The sequence below is a fragment of the Gobio gobio genome (assembly GCF_949357685.1).
Source record: "Gobio gobio genome assembly, chromosome: 22".
In the NCBI taxonomy this organism is placed as follows: domain Eukaryota; kingdom Metazoa; phylum Chordata; class Actinopteri; order Cypriniformes; family Gobionidae; genus Gobio; species Gobio gobio.
The window spans coordinates 28226742-28245305 of record NC_137118.1 but is presented as its reverse complement, the minus strand read 5'-3'; the positions used below and the strand labels follow the sequence as shown (position 1 = coordinate 28245305).

The 18564-nt window shown below is 40.7% G+C and overlaps 1 protein-coding gene across 1 annotated transcript in view; it reads right to left on the bottom strand.

Moving 5' to 3' along the window:
• Positions 1 to 18564, bottom strand: part of fbn2a (fibrillin 2a) — a gene marked incomplete at its 5' end in the record, with an annotated part of 230050 nt that overhangs the window by 71455 nt on the left and 140031 nt on the right. Inside the window, 10 exons of the mRNA XM_079803998.1 lie at positions 8452 to 8580; positions 8718 to 8804; positions 14968 to 15084; positions 15261 to 15386; positions 15663 to 15788; positions 16182 to 16307; positions 16401 to 16469; positions 17295 to 17447; positions 18166 to 18291; positions 18382 to 18507. Coding sequence (XP_079660124.1) covers positions 8452 to 8580; positions 8718 to 8804; positions 14968 to 15084; positions 15261 to 15386; positions 15663 to 15788; positions 16182 to 16307; positions 16401 to 16469; positions 17295 to 17447; positions 18166 to 18291; positions 18382 to 18507 — 1185 coding nt within the window. The remainder of the gene's footprint in view (positions 1 to 8451; positions 8581 to 8717; positions 8805 to 14967; positions 15085 to 15260; positions 15387 to 15662; positions 15789 to 16181; positions 16308 to 16400; positions 16470 to 17294; positions 17448 to 18165; positions 18292 to 18381; positions 18508 to 18564) is intronic.

Below are 18564 nucleotides of genomic sequence, written 5' to 3'. Positions count from 1 at the left end.
CCCCGCTGTACCGGCGAACTGCATGTGATGCATGTGTGGGTGATTTCTGCCGTCTGCATGTGATCGAATAAAGTGTTGGCTGCCGGATAGATGATGTGTTTTGCACGATTCGGTATGTACAACCTACTCCTACTTCCCTTTGGCCCCCATTAAGGTAACATGGTTATAATTCCTTTGTGTGTTTTAGGAGTTTGTTTTGCTTCCAGTTTGCATCTTGCAACATCTTGACTTCAGCATGGCTTGCACCTTCAACACTGCTGTTTTGCTTTAGTTTAATTTTGTTTAATCATTTGAGTTGCATCCATTAATTTGTTTTGTCTTTATTTTGTGGTGCCTTTATTTGTGCTCCTTTCTTTATTACTTTTGTCTTTAACATTTACTTTGCATTTGTTAAACGCATGTTTTGCATCCGTTGCGTTGCATTTAGTAACGCTTGTTTTGCCTTTTGTTGTTTTATATTCATTTGTTTTGCATTTATTGTTTTCTTTTGTTTGATTTCCTTTCTGTTGCTCTATATGTGGTTGTGGCAGAGGGGGCGTGGTTTTGCGAAGTCTGTAGCGGGAGAGAGAGAGAGCGAGGAGACGAGCGGTGAGTAATGCTGCGTTCCAAGCAGGTTTTTGAGCCCGTAAAATACAACTTCAAACCACGACTTGAGACTTTGTAGCGTTCCAGGCAAAGTCACGCCAAACTGCCTGAGTGCAAGGAATCGTGTGGTAGTTAGATGTAAACAAAGCATGGAGGACCGTCCAGGGTGTATGCTCATTTACAATCATTTCTATCGCCAAAGGTGCTTTCTCCTTGCTTATTTGAGAGAAACGGAGGAGAAAAACAGCGCAGACGGCAAGAAAAGCTGGTATACCTTTTATTTTACGTTATTTGCATATTTGTTTCATAAACACTGCATCCGTAGGGGGCTGCCATTTTTGCTTCGCGGGCTATGTGACGTCAAAACTTGTAACTGGGAGTACGTCGATCTAGTACGAGTTCACGGGTGGGAAGCAGGGCCGTGCAGAGAGTTCTTCATGGGCAGGGGCTCAAATGTAAAAAAGGGCCATTTTATTCTTCCGCGATTAGCTTACTCTCCCCACATCATTAAATGACAGTTTCGTTTGTTTTTTTCTCAATGGCAACGACCTGAGTACACGCGACGCACTTGAGTTTAAAGAGAGAGAGCGCCCCACTAGCTGGACGGAATTTATTATCCAATGGATCGTCAAAAGAAGTTTGTATTGTGCTGAAGATGCTTTATTTGAGCTCACTCGAAGCAGCGGTGTGGGAAACCAATGAGGAGAGTCAAGACAGCGATGACGGTGCTTGTTGACAGAGAAGTTGATCCAATAACACACCGGTGAGTTGCTATGTGTAGTTGTTTATGTATATTGAGAATGTGTGTGAGAATGTATTTATTTTATTGTTTCTGTGTGCTAGAAAAAATGCAATATACCAGTATGCATTATACATATGCTGATATTTTGCATTTTTCCTAGCACACATGGGGAAAAAGTATAAATAATTTTTCCCCATGTGTGTGTAAATAAAACATATATATATATAACACATGTAATTGTTTTTATATATATATATATATATATATATATATATATATATATATATATATATATATATATATATATATATATATATATATATATATATATATTGAGACTGTATTTATTTTATGTTTTTCCTGTGTGCTAGAAAAATTACAATATACCAGTATAGATTATATATATACTGATATTTAGCATTTTTTCTAGCACACACAGAAAAAAAATATATATATATATATAATATATAAAATGCATTTTTTCCCCTATGCTACAAAAAACGAATTGACGAAAAAAGAAAAGTTCTGGACGGCCGACCATCTGTGTGATTGTTGAATGCTCACTGTATCACCGGCCATTATATTGATTGTAGGACTGTGTGAGAATGTATGGGCCGCCGTCAATATGAATGCTCACTGTATAGCCGGTCGTTAGATTGATGCTTGGGCTGTGTGAGAATGTATAGGTGACCATCAATATGAATGCTCACTGTATAGCCGGTCGTTAGATTGATGCTTGGGCTGTGTGAGAATGTATAGGTGTCCATCAATATGAATGCTGTCTAACCGACTGCCCATCAGTTTCATTGTTCATGGGATGGCCTGTAATTAGAGTGAATGATGACAGTGTGATTGTTGATTGAATGGGCAAACTATACAGAAATAGGACATGCAGTGCTAATTCTCATTCCTTTCCTTGCCATTCTACAGGCATCAGGTTGAGTCTTCAGATGAGCTATGGCATCCAAGCACCAGCCAACCAGCAGAAAAGAGAAGAACGCTTTCAGATTCTTCAAGATCTGCACTTGCTGTTGTAGACCTGAATCCGCCAGTAAAAGGCCAGTAAATGTTTTTTTTTTTTACATTTGCAAATTGTGTGTGTTTTTATAGCTATATATTTATATTATATTGTTATTTATATTACTAGTTATATTTATAGTTATTATACTTATATTACTTTTTGTATTTTCAGTTGCAAAGAAGTTTAGCTCTTTTTTATTAATATTTCATTTTTATTATATTTTTATAAGTTCTGTTGTACAAATAAATCACTAATACAAAGTCTTATGGTTCTGCCTATTATTTTATAGTTGAAAAAGCATTCAAGCATCATATATGATGGCTAAAACAGCTTGCAGTACACTTCATAACATTAGGTTATCAAGTCTCCTGTAGGTTTCTTGGCACCTGGACATATTCTTAGAAAAAAGCATGCAGGAACCCCATTTTTCATGATATCTTCGTCAAATTTTAAATATAAACTGATGAGACTTTTGCCTTTCAATTCATTAACTAACTGGATTCCTCCAGGCTTATTTTCATATATTTTTACATCAAATAATAAAGTGTTCATTGTAGCACAAATCATCTTCAAGACACTTCAACTTCTATAACTGTTTGTCTTTCTAAGTTTTTTTCTACTTTAATGTTTGGGTAATAAACTGTAAAGTGTCTTCTTTTTAAAGATGTCTAAATTGTGCATGTAGTGCAAATTGTTTAGCAACTGCAATTGTTTTAGTTGGGAGATGTCATTTCTGGGGATGTGCCTCAAGCAGGCGGAGGGAGAAATGGAACAGACATAGTCTTGGAAAAAAGCTTGCAGGAACCACATTTTTCATTATATCTTCCTCAAACTTGAAATATAAACTGATAAGTCGTGTGGCTTTCAATCCATAACTGAACTGGATTCCTCCAGGTCTATTTTCATATATTTTTACATGAAATAATACAACATTCTGTGTAGTGCAAATAATTTTTGAGGCATTTCAACTATTATAATTTTTTATCTGTTTGAGAATTATCAACTCTGATTGCTTTTTAGTAGAGTCCCAAGTGTCTTCTTTCCAAAGATACCTTAATTGTGCCTGTAGCACACTGTTCTCAGGAGCTATAATTGTTTTAATTCAGGTAGGTCGTTTTCAGCTGTGAGCCCCAAAGTGGGGTTGCAGTTTAACAGGTTAAACATTCCGCAGGCACTTTCTGTAAATGTCTGCGGTTCCGCCTCATCTCACCTTCCCCCTTCGGAGCCTGCACCGCGAATGAACGCGGAACACTCTCCTGCGCTCTGACCAGCACTGGACCTTTCCACGACTTTTCCCGGTCCAGTTTCATCAGCACCAGGCTTCAACTCAGGTAAGTCACGCACCCCGTGTCTCCGATTAAAGTAGAAGGCTTGTTGTGTTTTAGCAAAAGCGTCTCTTTCTCTCACCAACAGTCTATTAGGCCACTTTGGCTGCAGGTTTTTCTTCAACGTAGGCAACGTCGTTCGAATTTTCCTGCCCATCAATAATTCAGCAGGACTTGCCCCTGTAGATGAATGTGGCGTTGCACGGTAACACATCAAAGCGAGGAGCGGGTCGTCCTGTTTGAGGATGCGCTTGGCTACTTGGACTGCATGCTCGGCATGCCCATTTGCTTGCGGGTTGTGCGGGCTCGATGTGACATGTTCAAAGTCGTATTTTCCTTTAAATGCCGTCCATGCCTCGCTAGTAAACTGTGGACCGTTGTCACTTATAATCTGGTCCGGTACTCCGTATCTCGCAAATGTAGCTTGTAGTCTATTTATCACCTGCGCCGTCGTTGTCTTTGGCAGATGACAGAACATACACAAGTCAACTTTGTTATTTATATCCGATGAAATACCAGGCCACCATACGGATGAATTCGCCCATTCTCTGCACTTTGTCAACCCTAAATGACCCTCGTGGATGCGCTCAAGGATGTCCTGTCTCAGTTCCCTTGGAATACAAATGCGTCTGCCTAGAATTATCAGTCCTTCACTTATGGACAGTGCATCTTTCACAGAGAAAAAGTCTTGAATACCTTCCGGTACGTTTCTTACGTGCTCGGGCCATCCCTGCTTAATGAACTTACTTACTAGTTGTAACTGTTCATCTCTTTCAGTCGCTGCTGCAATCAGGCTCAACTTTGACTGTGACACGGGCAAGCCGGTTATAACTGCGTCAACGTAACAGGCTATCTCGTTCACTGTTGGTCTACTGCTCGTTGTATCCTCGCCTACTGGACTTCTCGACAGCGTATCGGCTACTACCAGTGTCTTCCCCGGTGCGTATTCTACTGTCACTGCGAATCGCATCAGTCTCATTAAAAGTCTTTGACAGCGTATTGGTACCGCGTCCAAGTCTTTTTTATTAACCAGTGGTACGAGGGGTTTGTAATTAGGCGAAATCTGTCCAGACCTATGAGATACTTCTCGAATCTCTCGCACGCCCATACCCCGGCCAAACACTCTTTTTCAATTTGCGCATACCTGGTTTCTGCCTCATTTAACCTCCTCGAACAATATGCCACCGGCTTCCAGCTGTCTCCATGCAGCTGTAGTAGGACTCCTCCCAGCCCGTAGCTACTCGCGTCTGCTGACACCGCCGTGGCCTTCCCCGAATCATAGTACGCGAGAACAGGTGCAGTCATTAAAGTTTCTTTAAGCTTTTGAAAAGCGCTTTCTTGAGACTGGTCACACGTCCATGATGCTGTCCCTTTTAATAGGTCAAACAGCGGCCCGCCCACTGTCGCCAAGTCTGGAATGTAGCGTCCCATGTAGTTTATCATCCCCAGGACCCGTTTCAGTTCGCTCACATTTCGTGGGGCTTGCAGCTCTGAGATAGCTCTTACTTTCTCCGGGTCAGGCCTGACTCCTCTTTCGTCTATGACGTGTCCCAGGAAATGAAGCTCCTTCTGTCTGAAGATACACTTCTCTTTGTTGAGCTTGAGCTCTGCGCGCTCGATCCTCTCCAGAACGCGCCTTAGACGCTCGTCGTGCTGTTCTTGTGTTTCGCCGTGAACGATTAAATCGTCCATGTAGACCGCAACTCCCTCTAATCCTCCTAGTAGTTCATTCATTTTACGAAATATTTCTGGCGCTATGCTAATGCCAAATGGTAAGCGCTTAAAACAATACCTAGCAAAAGGCGTTATGAACGTAGTGAGAAGACTGCTCTCACTATGTAGGGGAATTTGCCAAAAGCCGCTCGCGGCGTCCAATGATGAGAATATTTTTGACCCGGCGAGTTTGGCAAGAATTTCGTCAGTCGTGGGTAGGATGAACCGTTCTCTTTTTACATTTTCGTTGAGTTTTTTCAAGTCTACGCAGATGCGCACTTTCCCGTTAGGTTTCATCACCGGTACCATTGGTGCGCACCAGTCTGTTGGTTGCGTTATCTTTTCGATGACTCCGTTCTCCTCCATTCGTTGGAGTTCGGCCTTAACTTTGGGAAGCAATGGTAACGGCACTCTTCTCGCCGTGTGGACTGCGTATGGCTCTACATTCTCTTTTAGATTTATTTTAACTGGTTCGGTTCTCATTGTTCCCTGTTCACCGAATGCTGCGCTGATTTCCTCAATTCTTTTAACTAAGCCCATGTTTACTGCTTGTTCTCTGCTTAGCAAATTGTTCACGGTGTTGCCCTCCATGACGTGAATTGTGAACTTGAACTTTTTACCTTTGTACTCCGTGGTCGTTTCAAATTGTCCCAAACAATTTATCCTTCCACCTGGGCTTTCATATTTCGCCTGTGTCTGACTCAGCTTCACTTTACTTCCAAGCGAGTTAAAAGTCTCTTCATTCATAACAGTCACGTCAGCTCCAGTATCAATTTTAAATTTTACTCGCGAGCCTTGCACGTTCAATTTCACAAACCAGTTCTCTGTGTCGTCAGCCCCAGTTTTGCTTACCGTTCCCAGGTAATATGAATCGTCATCACTTGCCTGTGTTTGCGTTCCTCTTATTACTTCATTAAATGTCCTTGAGTAACACATACGCTCCCAGTGTCCTTTCTTTTTACATTTTCGACACTCAGTTTCTGCTGCGGGACATTTTTCCTTGTAGTGATGTTTCGTTTTTCCACACTTTCCGCACCTACCACCACCGACCGTTCTATCGTTTTTTCCCCTCGCTGGCTTCTTTTCACCCCATCTATCTTTCCTTTCAGGTCGTCTGCGTACCTCCTGAACACTGCTTGGTGTACTTTCCTCCTGTTGGCTCACCTGCTGAGCGATGTCCTCCGCCTGCCTCACCATCAGCACCGCCGTGTCTAAGGTAAGGTCTGTCATCAGCTGTAACCTTCTTGAAAGCTCTTTATCTCTGATGCCAACCACAAGCTTATCTCTGATGTTCTCTGTTTTCTGGGCACCGAACTCACAACTCTTGGCTAATTCGTAGAGTGCACGGATGAACATCTCTGCCTTTTCCCCCGGCCTTTGTATGCGTTGGTAAAAGCACGCCCTCTCGTGGATGATGTTCTTTTTCGGGATGAAATAGTCATTAAACTTGTTCAGCACGGCGTCGAATTCTTTTTTCTGCTCGTCTCTCTCAAACGTGAACGAGCTGAATATGTTTTCTGCCTCTGGTCCCATGGCATATATAAGGGTACTCACTTGTACCTCGCCATCCTCCTCTGTGAGTTTCGAGACTATCCTGTACCTCGTGAAGCGCTGTCGCCATGCGGCCCAATCTTGAGGTCTATCAAAGGTGAAGTTCGTGGGTGGAGCAAATTTCACCATTTCTACTGCTCCACAACTTCTGACACCATGTCAAATAAGTCTCACTTACAACGACTTGTTGCTAAGAACTTATTTACTTATTTATTCAACGATTCACAACAGACACCGTCTTCATCAGCACACTCTCATTCTGTCTCTTGTTACTGCCCCTCTAGTCCCGCCCTCTCTTACTCTCAACCTATCCCAATACCCGGCTAGGTTGTCAATCAACGAATGCAAGTATCTACTCTCTATGAGAAGTTTGGTGCGGAGGAACTTGACTGGCCTGCATAGAGTCCTGACCTCAACCCGATAGAACACCTTTGGGATGAATTTGAGCAGAGACTATGAGCCAGTAGCCTAGAAATCTAGATGCACCCTAGCGGCAGAAAATTTATTTTGCTGTGAGTGTAGTCTAGAAACTCTCGGTAGACCTGAGAGCTGGAAAAACCAAACTCAGGTCAGGCCAATCACAGCGTGTGTAGAGTCGGTGGGCGGGCTTAACATAATGACGTCACGTCACGGCAGAGTTGCGGAGGTTCTGCGTGCTACTCGTAAACAAAGAAGCTGACGCACAGCGGTCTTTTGAATGGGCTTTGGCCGCAACTCTGGAAGACTTGGAGTTAAGCTTTTCTTTGAGAAAAGAACAAAGAACGGCACTGAAGTCATTCTTAAGAAAAGAAGATATGTTCGAAGTTTTGCCTACCAGATACAGCGAATGTCTATCAACTAACGTTAGCTCGGCTTCACCTTCTTTGTTCTGGTTGGTTGTGGCGCTCATGTCGCTATCCAATTGCATGCAGAGGGAATTTGAAAGACAACCGTTTATCCCACCCCTCGGATTGAGCCTTGTCAATGGTGAGTTTCCAGACCCAACATCTTGATGTGGGTCTGGCTTGTCAGGCTAATGAGCCAGGCCTTCTCGTCCAAAATCAATGCCTGACCTCACAAATGCGCTTCTAGAAGAATGGTCAAAAATTCCCATAAACACACTCCTAAACCTTGTGGAAAGCCTTCCCAGAAGAGATAAAGCTGTTATAGCTGTAAAGGATAGGCAAACTCCATATTAAACCCAACGGATTAAGAATGGGATATCAGTAAAGTTCATGTACATATGTAGGCGTTGCAAAACTTTTAGCAATATAGTGTATTTTCTGTTATTTTATATCAAATTGCTACAGCATTTTCCTATTGAAATGAATGTGATGAACAAGGTCAAAAGTAATTTAACCTAAAATGTGTATTAATCTAATTAATCTAATATATAATATTACTAACTTAATTTTTTCAGTAATGTTAAAAAAGTTAACATTAAATATAGTTACAAAAATACAGTTTTAAAATGTATAATACATAGCAGAGATCACAGTTAATAACCCTTGAGAATAAAGTAAAAATTAGTTTACCTATACAGGTCCTGCCATCAAGACTGAGTTCATAACCCTCTCTACAGAGGCACTGGAAGGTCCCGACGTTATTAACACACTGGCCGTTCCAGCAGAGCTGAGAGTGAAAAACTGCACACTCATCAATATCTAGAGAAAAGAAGAGGTTTCATCAGCATCTTTAACTACTAGCTGACCATATTTACAAACCTGAAATGAGAATAGCTTTAGATAGTGAGATAGCTTTAGATAGTGTGACAAGCGTCCCAAGCCTCCATCAGCGTCACCGTGGAAACAGACCAGCCACACCTGCACCCGCTCATCACGGGCTGAGCGGTCACACCTGCGGATCATCAAGCACTCGCTATATAAGCCTGAGAGACGACCAGAGAAGTGAGAGATGTCTCCACAAGACTCGGCTAACCTTATCCTCTGCTATTTCCTACAGACAGCAGCGTGTGACTGCCAGCCACTTCAGGGGAGAGGAGCACGGACCCACACTGCACTGCATGACACTAGGAGGATTGAAGACGAGACACCGAGCACCCACCGCCTGCACTCTAACCTACTGCTTTGCACTTCCACCTTAAATAAAATCCACCCTTCGGGGAACTCACCTGCATCCTCGTGTCGTGTGCTTCTTCACCCCGTCACAATGGTTACTACACAAATATATCACACACACATATATATATACACATATATATATATATATATATATATACATATATATATATATATACATATATATATATATATATACACACACATACACGTGCTGGTCATATAATTAGAATATCATCAAAAAGTTGATTTATTTCACTAATCCCATTCAAAAAGGGAAACTTGTATATTATATTCAGTCATCACACACAGACTGATATATTTCAAATGTTTATTTCTTTTAATTTTGATGATTATAACTAACTACTAAGGAAAATCCCAAATTCAGTATCTCAGAAAATTAGAATATTGTGAAAAGGTTCAATATTGAAGACACCTGGTGCCACACTCTAATCAGCTAATTAACTCAAAACACCTGCAAAGGCATTTAAATTAGGGATGGGGCCGATCCGATCCAGTATCGGTATCAGGACCTATACCAGCGTAATTCAGGGATTGGATTTTCCCGATCCAACCTGTGGAGAAATCCGATATCCATGAGTCATGTCTGCGCTTTAACGTTGTCTGCTGAAATGACTCCAAAAGTGATTCCCGCCGGCTTGTCTGCAAACTATGGAATGGATTTTCTGAACGGAGGCCCGGCTCAACGAGACAGTGTTATGAGACACGCCCCCGCTCAGGAAATCCATTCCGCAGTTTGCAGCCAGAAAGCAGGATAGTATTGAGCAGCATTGTGGCTAGCCAATCGCCATCTGCGTGTGTATTTCGGCTGTGGCGTGTAACTCACACCAGCCACTTTGCACTTATTATGGTCTTCTCAAAAGCAATCTGTTATAATCGCGTTGCGCATTATAACCAATCACATGTGTTTCTATTGAATTTATGAATATAATAATCAGAGGCATTAGCCGGAGTTTTGTTCAGAGCGCATGCCGCTCTCACTCACTGAAATATACACTCAAAGCAGAGCTAAACGTGCGATGTACGCAGGAGATTCATTCATCATACAGTGGTTGACTGTTTTTGTTCTATTTCAGCACAGAAAATAGTTTCAAACAAACACAGCAGAACCACAGCGCATCTGATATGATTGGCTTAAAGTTGGCTTGACGTCCGCGAATTTAGGGACCGTATCTAAAGTTACATACAACACTGGTATACATGTTTCTAACTTAAATTGCATTTGAAGAGAATTACTTAGTCATAAAACTGACTGTAGTGTATAGGTGACAGGTATGATGCACACCTTTTGGATTTTTGATATTTAATAAAATAAACTGTCAAATTATATGAAAATATATGCTTTATTTCACTAGGATATATGTGGCATAGCTGATAGAACACTGATGAGAATATTGCTTGAGTATATATTTACAGAGATAATATTAGAGATTTATGTGTTACGCGTTGCCATTGACGACGGCCATTATAAGGAAGGAAATCCCACAGAATCTAGCTTAAAGTGTTTAGAGCTGCTTGATTTATTTGTTTGTTTATTTTCAAATATAAAACTTTTTGAAATGTATTAAATGTGTGCATCTGTTCTTTTTGAACACTTTAATTTCATTTGAACAAAACCGTGATAATATTGATAACCGTGATAATTTGGGTTACTATTATCGTGATGTGAAATTTCCATACCATTTCATCCCTAATATGTACATATTACACTTGCCTGTTGAGAGGAGTTCATTTCAGCATCATATAAAATAAACAATAATGATAATAATTATATTAAAGCAAACGCAGCTCTGGTATCGGAATAGAATCGGTATCAGCCGATATCCAAATTCAGGTATCGGGATCGGATCGGAAGCGAAAAAATTTGGATTGGTGCATCCCTAATTTAAATGGTTGCTCAGTCTAGTAGGCTACACAATCATGGGGAAGACTGCTGACTTGACAGTTGTCCAAAAGACAACCATTGACACCTTGCACAAGGAGGGCAAGACACAAAAGGTCATTGCAAAAGAGGCTGGCTGTTCACAGAGCTCTGTGTCCAAGCACATTAATAGAGAGGCGAAGGGAAGGAAAAGATATGGTAGAAAAAAAGTGTACAAGCAATAGGGATAACCGCACCCTGGAGAGGATTGTGAAACAACCCATTCAAAAATGTGGGGGAGATTCACAAAGAGTGGACTGCAGCTGGAGTCAGTGCTTAAAGATCCACTATGCACAGACGTATGCAAGATAAGGGTTTCAGCTGTCGATTCCTTGTGTCAAGCCACTCTGGAAAAACAGACAGCGTCAGAAGCGTCTCGTCTGGGCTAAAGACAAAAAGGACTGGACTGCTGCTGAGTGGTCCAAAGTTATGTTCTCTGATGAAAGTAAATTTTGCATTTCCTTTGGAAATCAGGGTCCCAGAGTCTTGAGGAAAAGAGGATAGGCACACAATCCACGTTGCTTGAGGTCCAGTGTAAAGTTTCCACAGTCAGTGATGGTTTGGGGTGCCATGTCATCTGCTGGTGCTGGTCCACTGTGTTTTCTGAGTGTCACGAACCACACACGGGAAACAGGGGTTAGATCCAATAGCAGTTTTATTGGGATATTCCGTAACGTAATCCAGTCCAAGCAGGGGTCAACATCCAATAAAGCAATCCAAAATACAAGACCAGAACAAGTAAGAAACAGAACACAGAAGTGGCGTGATAAATACAAGGACTCCGTAACAAACACTAAAACAGACAGGGTATGAATACACACAGAACTAACAATCATGATGGGGAACAGCTGGGAACAATGACAGTGATGAGTGCAGACAAGGATTGTGGGAAATGCAGTTCCAGAATGAACGGTGACAATAAGAGAGAGACCTCTAGTGGACCCCCGGGGAAACACAAACCAGACACTGTGACACTGAGGTCCAAGGTCAACGCAGCCGTATACCAGGACGTTTTTGAACACTTCATGTTTCCTGCTGCTGACCAACTTTATGGAGATGCAGATTTCATTTTCCAACAGGACTTGGCACCTGCACACAGTGCCAAAGCAACCAGTACTTGGTTTAAGGTTCATGGTATTCCTGTTCTTAATTGGCCAGCAAACTCGCCTGACCTTAACCCCATATTGTGAAGAGGAAGATGCAATATGCCAGACCCAACAATGCAGAAGAGCTGAAGGCCACTATCAGAGCAACCTGGGCTCTCATAACACCTGAGAAGTGCCACAGACTGATCGACTCCATGCCACGCCGCATTGCTGCAGTAATTCAGGCAAAAGGAGCCCCAACTAAGTATTGAGTGCTGTACATGCTCATACTTTTCATGTTCATACTTTTCAGTTGGCCAAGATTTCTAAAAATCCTTTCTTTGTATTGGTCTTTAGTAATATTCTAATTTATACTGAGATAGAGATACTGAATTTGGGATTTTCCTTAGTTGTCAGTTATAATCATCAAAATTAAAAGAAATATACATTTGAAATATATCAGTCTGTGTGTAATGAATGAATATAATATACAAGTTTCACTTTTTGAATGGAATTAGTGAAATAAATCAACTTTTTGATGATATTCTAATTATATGACCAGCACCTGTGTATATACACTCACCTAAAGGATTATTAGGAACACCATACTAATACTGTGTTCGACCCCCTTTCGCCTTCAGAACTGCCTTAATTCTACGTGGCATTGATTCAACAAGGTGCTGAAAGCATTCTTTAGAAATATTGGCCCATATTGATAGGATAGCATCTTGCAGTTGATGGAGATTTGTGGGATGCATATCCAGGGCACGAAGCTCCCGTTCCACCACATCCCAAAGATGCTCTATTGGGTTGAGATCTGGTGACTGTGGGGGCCATTTTAGTACAGTGAACTCATTGTCATGTTCAATTGAAATGATTCGAGCTTTGTGACATGGTGCATTATCCTGCTGGAAGTAGCCATTAGAGGATGGGTACATGGTGGTCATAATGGGTTGGACATGGTCAGAAACAATGCTCAGGTAGGCCATGGCATTAAAACGATGCCCAATTGGCACTAAGGGGCCTAAAGTGTGCCAAGAAAACATCCCCCACACCATTACACCACCACCACCAGCCTGCACAGTGGTAACAAGGCATGATGGATCCATGTTCTCATTCTGTTTACGGCAAATTCTGACTCTACCATCTGAATGTCTCAACAGAAATCGAGACTCATCAGACCAGGCAAAATTTTTTCAGTCTTCAACTGTCCAATTTTGGTGAGCTTGTGCAAATTGTAGCCTCTGTTTCCTATTTGTAGTGGAGATGAGTGGTACCCGGTGGGGTCTTCTGCTGTTGTAGCCCATCCGCCTCAAGGTTGTGCGTGTTGTGGCTTCACAAATGCTTTGTTGCATATCTCGGTTGTAACGAGTGGTTATTTCAGTCAAAGTTGCTCTTCTATCAGCTTGAATCAGTCGGCCCATTCTCCTCTGACCTCTAGCATCAACAAGGCATTTTCGCCCACAGGACTGCCGCATACTGGATGTTTTTCCCTTTTCACACCATTCTTTGTAAACCCTAGAAATGGTTGTGCGTGAAAATCCCAGTAACTGAGCAGATTGTGAAATACTCAGACCGGCCCGTCTGGCACCAACAACCATGCCACGCTCAAAATTGATTAAATCACCTTTCTTTCCCATTCTGACATTCAGTTTGAAGTTCAGGAGATTGTCTTGACCAGGACCACACCCCTAAATGCATTGAAGCAACTGCCATGTGATTGGTTGATTAGATAATTGCATTAATGAGAAATTGAACAGGTGTTCCTAATAATCCTTTAGGTGAGTGTATATATATATATATATATATATATATATATATATAGGGACTGGGCAAAATAACGCGTTAACGTGGGCGATGAATTTTTTCAGCTTAGAGCTTTAAAAGTATTTAACGCAAATAACGCAGAGTCCGTTTTATATCCATTTTTGCCTAGCGTTACATGATCACGCCTCTATTCATGTAAATGCTTCCAAGCGCGACAAGACACAAGAGAACGCGCAGTATGTCAATGTCCTGTCTGTGTGGCTGCATCTCATGTCAGCTAATCAAGGGACACTCTGACACACACACACACACACACACACACACACACACACACACACAAGCGCGCGCGCACAGACAGACTCGCGTCAGTCTCCTGCTCACATCGAGTTCTCTTTTGCTCTTGAACAAACAATAACAACAACACAGAGAATTTTGAGTATTCTCATAGTAGGAGTCTTAAATTAGTTAAATAACGTCTTAAATGAACTTAAAGAGTTGTGAGGAAATGAGATGCGCGGGACAGCACGTCAGATCCGTGTCATTTTCGTCAGCGGCCGTTCTTAAAGTGACAGGAGCACTGATGATTATCATATAGTCATTAATGTTCATCAAAGAACAATGGGAACAGAGAAAATTGTAGCTTTAATGATGATTAATGTATGTTTCATTTATTATTTATGCAGTTAAGAAAGGTGTTTGATAACTAATGCATTTCTGTATATGTGTAACAGGGAAGGCCACAGGTAAAAATAACATTTATTATAATGGGTTTATGTAAAGATTGTTTTAAGTTCACTTAAATTAAAAGTTGTTTTTTTAAAGCCTAATAAATGTTGAAATTGGTAGCTTTCAGTTATACTGTAATGTAACGTCATTAATGTTTCATAGAGACATTAGTATCAGTCATAAAAAGATGCCATTGCAACAGATATTTAAAATATACTGTCTTTAAATTGTTTCTACATTAATTTGGAGAGTAACTGAAATTATTACAATATCAAAATATAAAAAACTTAAAATATTAAAAACTTTCGATTAATCACGATTAATTACAGAAAAAAATGTGATTAATTAGTTATTTTTTTTAATCGATTCCCAGCACTAATATATATATATATAGATGGTCAAATGTACTATACAAATCTACAGTAAACATGTTTAAGGGAACAACATCTTTACCTGTACAGTAGTTATTGCTGGCGAGCTCAAAGCCTTGATGACAGATACAGTTAAAAGAGCCAATAGAGTTTTTACATGTGCCATTCCCACACGGGTGAAGTGAACACTCATTAACATCTACGGGAGATAAAAACACTTTATGAAAACACCTTCGGTGAAATACAGCACCTCTGAGGAGGAGAAGTTCTAAATCAGCTTTTTAATGACAAGCCTCATAAGTGGACACTTTCCTGGGGCCTTCTGAACACTGGTCTTAATAGAGTAGATATGATGTAGATTTGAAGAGGTCTTACCCACACACATCTTGCGGTTTAGTGTGGCTGTAAAGCCGGTGTGGCACACACACTCGTATCCTCCTGGAATGTCCACACAGTCACCATGACGACACACGCTGGGCGTCTCCACACACTCATTGCGGTCTTTATAGAGGCACAGAGATGAGAGACTCAAAACACTGGGGTTTCATTACTTAATCCAAACACCCACAATTCTTTTAAGAGAACTTGCATAAATAACAGTGATTGGGTGAACAGTGAGAGGGAGCTTCCACTCACGGACATGACACTGTTCTCAGTGACTTCCAGACGATATTTTATAATTTGTGTTTTAATAAGGTGAACTAATTCAGTACAAACTCATGCACAACCAACAAGACAAGGGTAATGTCTATAGCAGTGGTGGAGGTGGCCGCGCACCAGCACAGGCCCCGTCGGGTGTGAGTCTGTACCCATCAGCACATTCACACTGATAGCCGCCTGGGCGGTTGATGCAGTCTGCATTCCTCTGACACACATGCTCTCCGCTGCTGCATTCGTCAATGTCTGAACAAACACATAAAAAAAAACACACATACAGAGGGTCTCATTCACTAACCATGCACTTTTAACTTTTTTCACCAAAATTGCTGTATTTTTGTTCATGTAATAATTGTGTGACCTCAGTTGGCGACATTTTATGGTGGCAAGTAAATAGTGGGTTGTTTGCCTTTTACCTGTGAGAAGAGGTAGGTCAAATGTTCTCCAGTAAAATTAGGCTTTATAGTAACATAATACATGTTAATCCCACAATTAATGTTAATTTGAAAGATGAAAGTACCATGTGAGGTAGTAAAATTAAAAAAAAAAGAAAAAAAAGAGCAAGAGAAAAGCAATGCATTGGGATGCTAAAACTCATTCTGTGTTAACGGCCCCTTACAGAGAAAGTAGCCATCAGACCTTCACAGATGAGCAGCAGGTCATTGTAAATGAAGCCTGTGGGACACTCGCAGTGGAAACTGCCCATGTGGTTTATACACACACCATGAGCACAGACGCCGGGGATTTCTTGACATTCATCAATATCTGAAAAGAGCAGAACAAAACCATTAAACATGATGTACAATTTATTTCTGCCATTTCTACTGAAATTTCACAAACTGCAAAATTTGTCATTACCTTTTGGTTTTCCAGTTTCAAAGTCAATCCTGAATCCGGTCACACTGCCACAAAGACTTCTATAATCACCTAAAATAACAGAGGGTACAATCCTGTAGCGTAGACAGTTACATGTGTGCCCCCCATATTTCTGACTGCTTAAAATAAAAAAATTAAGGAATTGTTGTATCATTACTATAATTGATTGATTGACCAATCAATAGATTGATGGAATCAATACAGATTAATGCGTACAGTAGCTGCATTTTGTTCTGATTTTTATTTTTTCAAAAGTTAAGCTACTGAGGATGCCATGTGAACACTATTGTGTTTCATTTGAAGAAGTAAAACACCTATTCTTTCAACTTCTGCATAGAAAAATAGTAGATAGTCACTGTTTCTCTCCCTCATGGAAGTTTTAGACATCTGCCACACTGATGTCTTCCCAAACATGAGTAGACTGTAAAATATAATGATCACATTACCTATGACTTCTTGTTGTGTTGAAAGACTTTTCTCAAGGATCAAATCATCTTTGTGATCAACAATGACAACTTTGCATTTAGATAAACTTTCCATGCTGTCTTTCGAATGGAAATTGGTCTCAGGACTATGCTGACATCAACATTTTTAAGAATCACCCTCGAAGATTCTACCTTGTCATGTAAAAGGTAAGCCTATGGTTTGAATTCTAGCCGCTAAGCTATATACTGTAGTTTAGGTGTATCATTTTATTAATGGCAGGAATTTTTCTAGTGGCCCCCTCATTTTAAGAAGTATAATAAAATTATTAATAAATAGTAATAATGCTTTTTTGAAGATAAGGGTTTGTGTTGTGTCTTTAAAACAATATACTGTAAGTATGTGTCCTCTTGTTGAAATTAGAGTTACCATAAAGTAAACGGGTGTGCTCACCTGTGCCAGGGCTTGGACAGGCCTGGCATGATTTGTTCCAGGCTTTTCCCACATTGTAGGCACAGCAGCACAATCTCTGTGTGGTGTTAAAGTGAAGCTGGTGTTCACAGGTACTACCACTGTAGTTACGGTAACACAGACTTTTCCTCATATCTAAAACAACACACAGTCCTACAAATTTAGTAGTTAGAATTTTCCCCAAAAATATACTGTCACTACATGAAGTACACTAACCCACATGAGTAGAGCAAAACACAATTACAATGTAAATAAAATCTATTAATTACTATTTCAACTATTAAACCATGGTTGCCCAATCCTGTTCCTGGAGATCTACCTACCTGCAGAATTCAGATCAAACCCTGATCCTGTTAGACCTGTACTGTATGTAATTATCAAGTGCTCCTGAAGATCTTAATTAGCTGTTTCAGGTGTGTTTGATCAAGTCAAGTCAACTTTATCTATATAGCGCTTTTTACATTGCAGATTGTTTTAAAGCAGCTTCACAGTGTTAAACAGGAAAATAAAAGAATTTGATTCGGCTGTACAGCCGCTCTGGAGAAAACGGTGATGTCATCAGCTCATTTCAACTATCATATATAGTGACAATGTGGGCAGATCAGTAATTTAGTTTATATAGTTAATTTAGTTTACTAATTAGATTTATTTGGATATTTAGTTGAAAATTTAGTGTCTATAACTGAGCAAGCCAAGCCAAAGGCAACAGCTGAACTTTGCAGGAAAGTAGATCTCCAGGAGCAGGATTTGGCAGCCCTTTATTAAACTATTAATTAACAACTATGCTGTCTGCATCAAAAACAGCATCAGTTATTTCCACACCAGAGCATGTGAAGTACACTGACACACGCACCCATGCAGCTGTGTCCTCCCCTCACTTGCATGTAGTCCTGTGGACAGGCACATGTGTAGTTTCCCAGTGTGTTGTAGCAGGTGCCCGGACCACAAACCCCTGAACTGAGCACACATTCATCAATATCTGAAAAACACACCTTAACAGTCAAACTCACCTTTCTGAAGATCTTTCAGTGGACAAAAAGTATGTTTAACCTTAGAAACACTGCCTCACCCTCACAGATGCGGTTGTCTGTGTTGAGGTAGTATCCGGTCGGGCAATTGCACTGGAAACTTCCAAACGTATTGGTGCAGTTTCCACCCTGGCACAGGCCAGGCAGCTCCTGACATTCATCTATATCTGACATCAACAGAAACACAACTCAACTTTCCAACGGTCATTTTTAGACGTTTACTA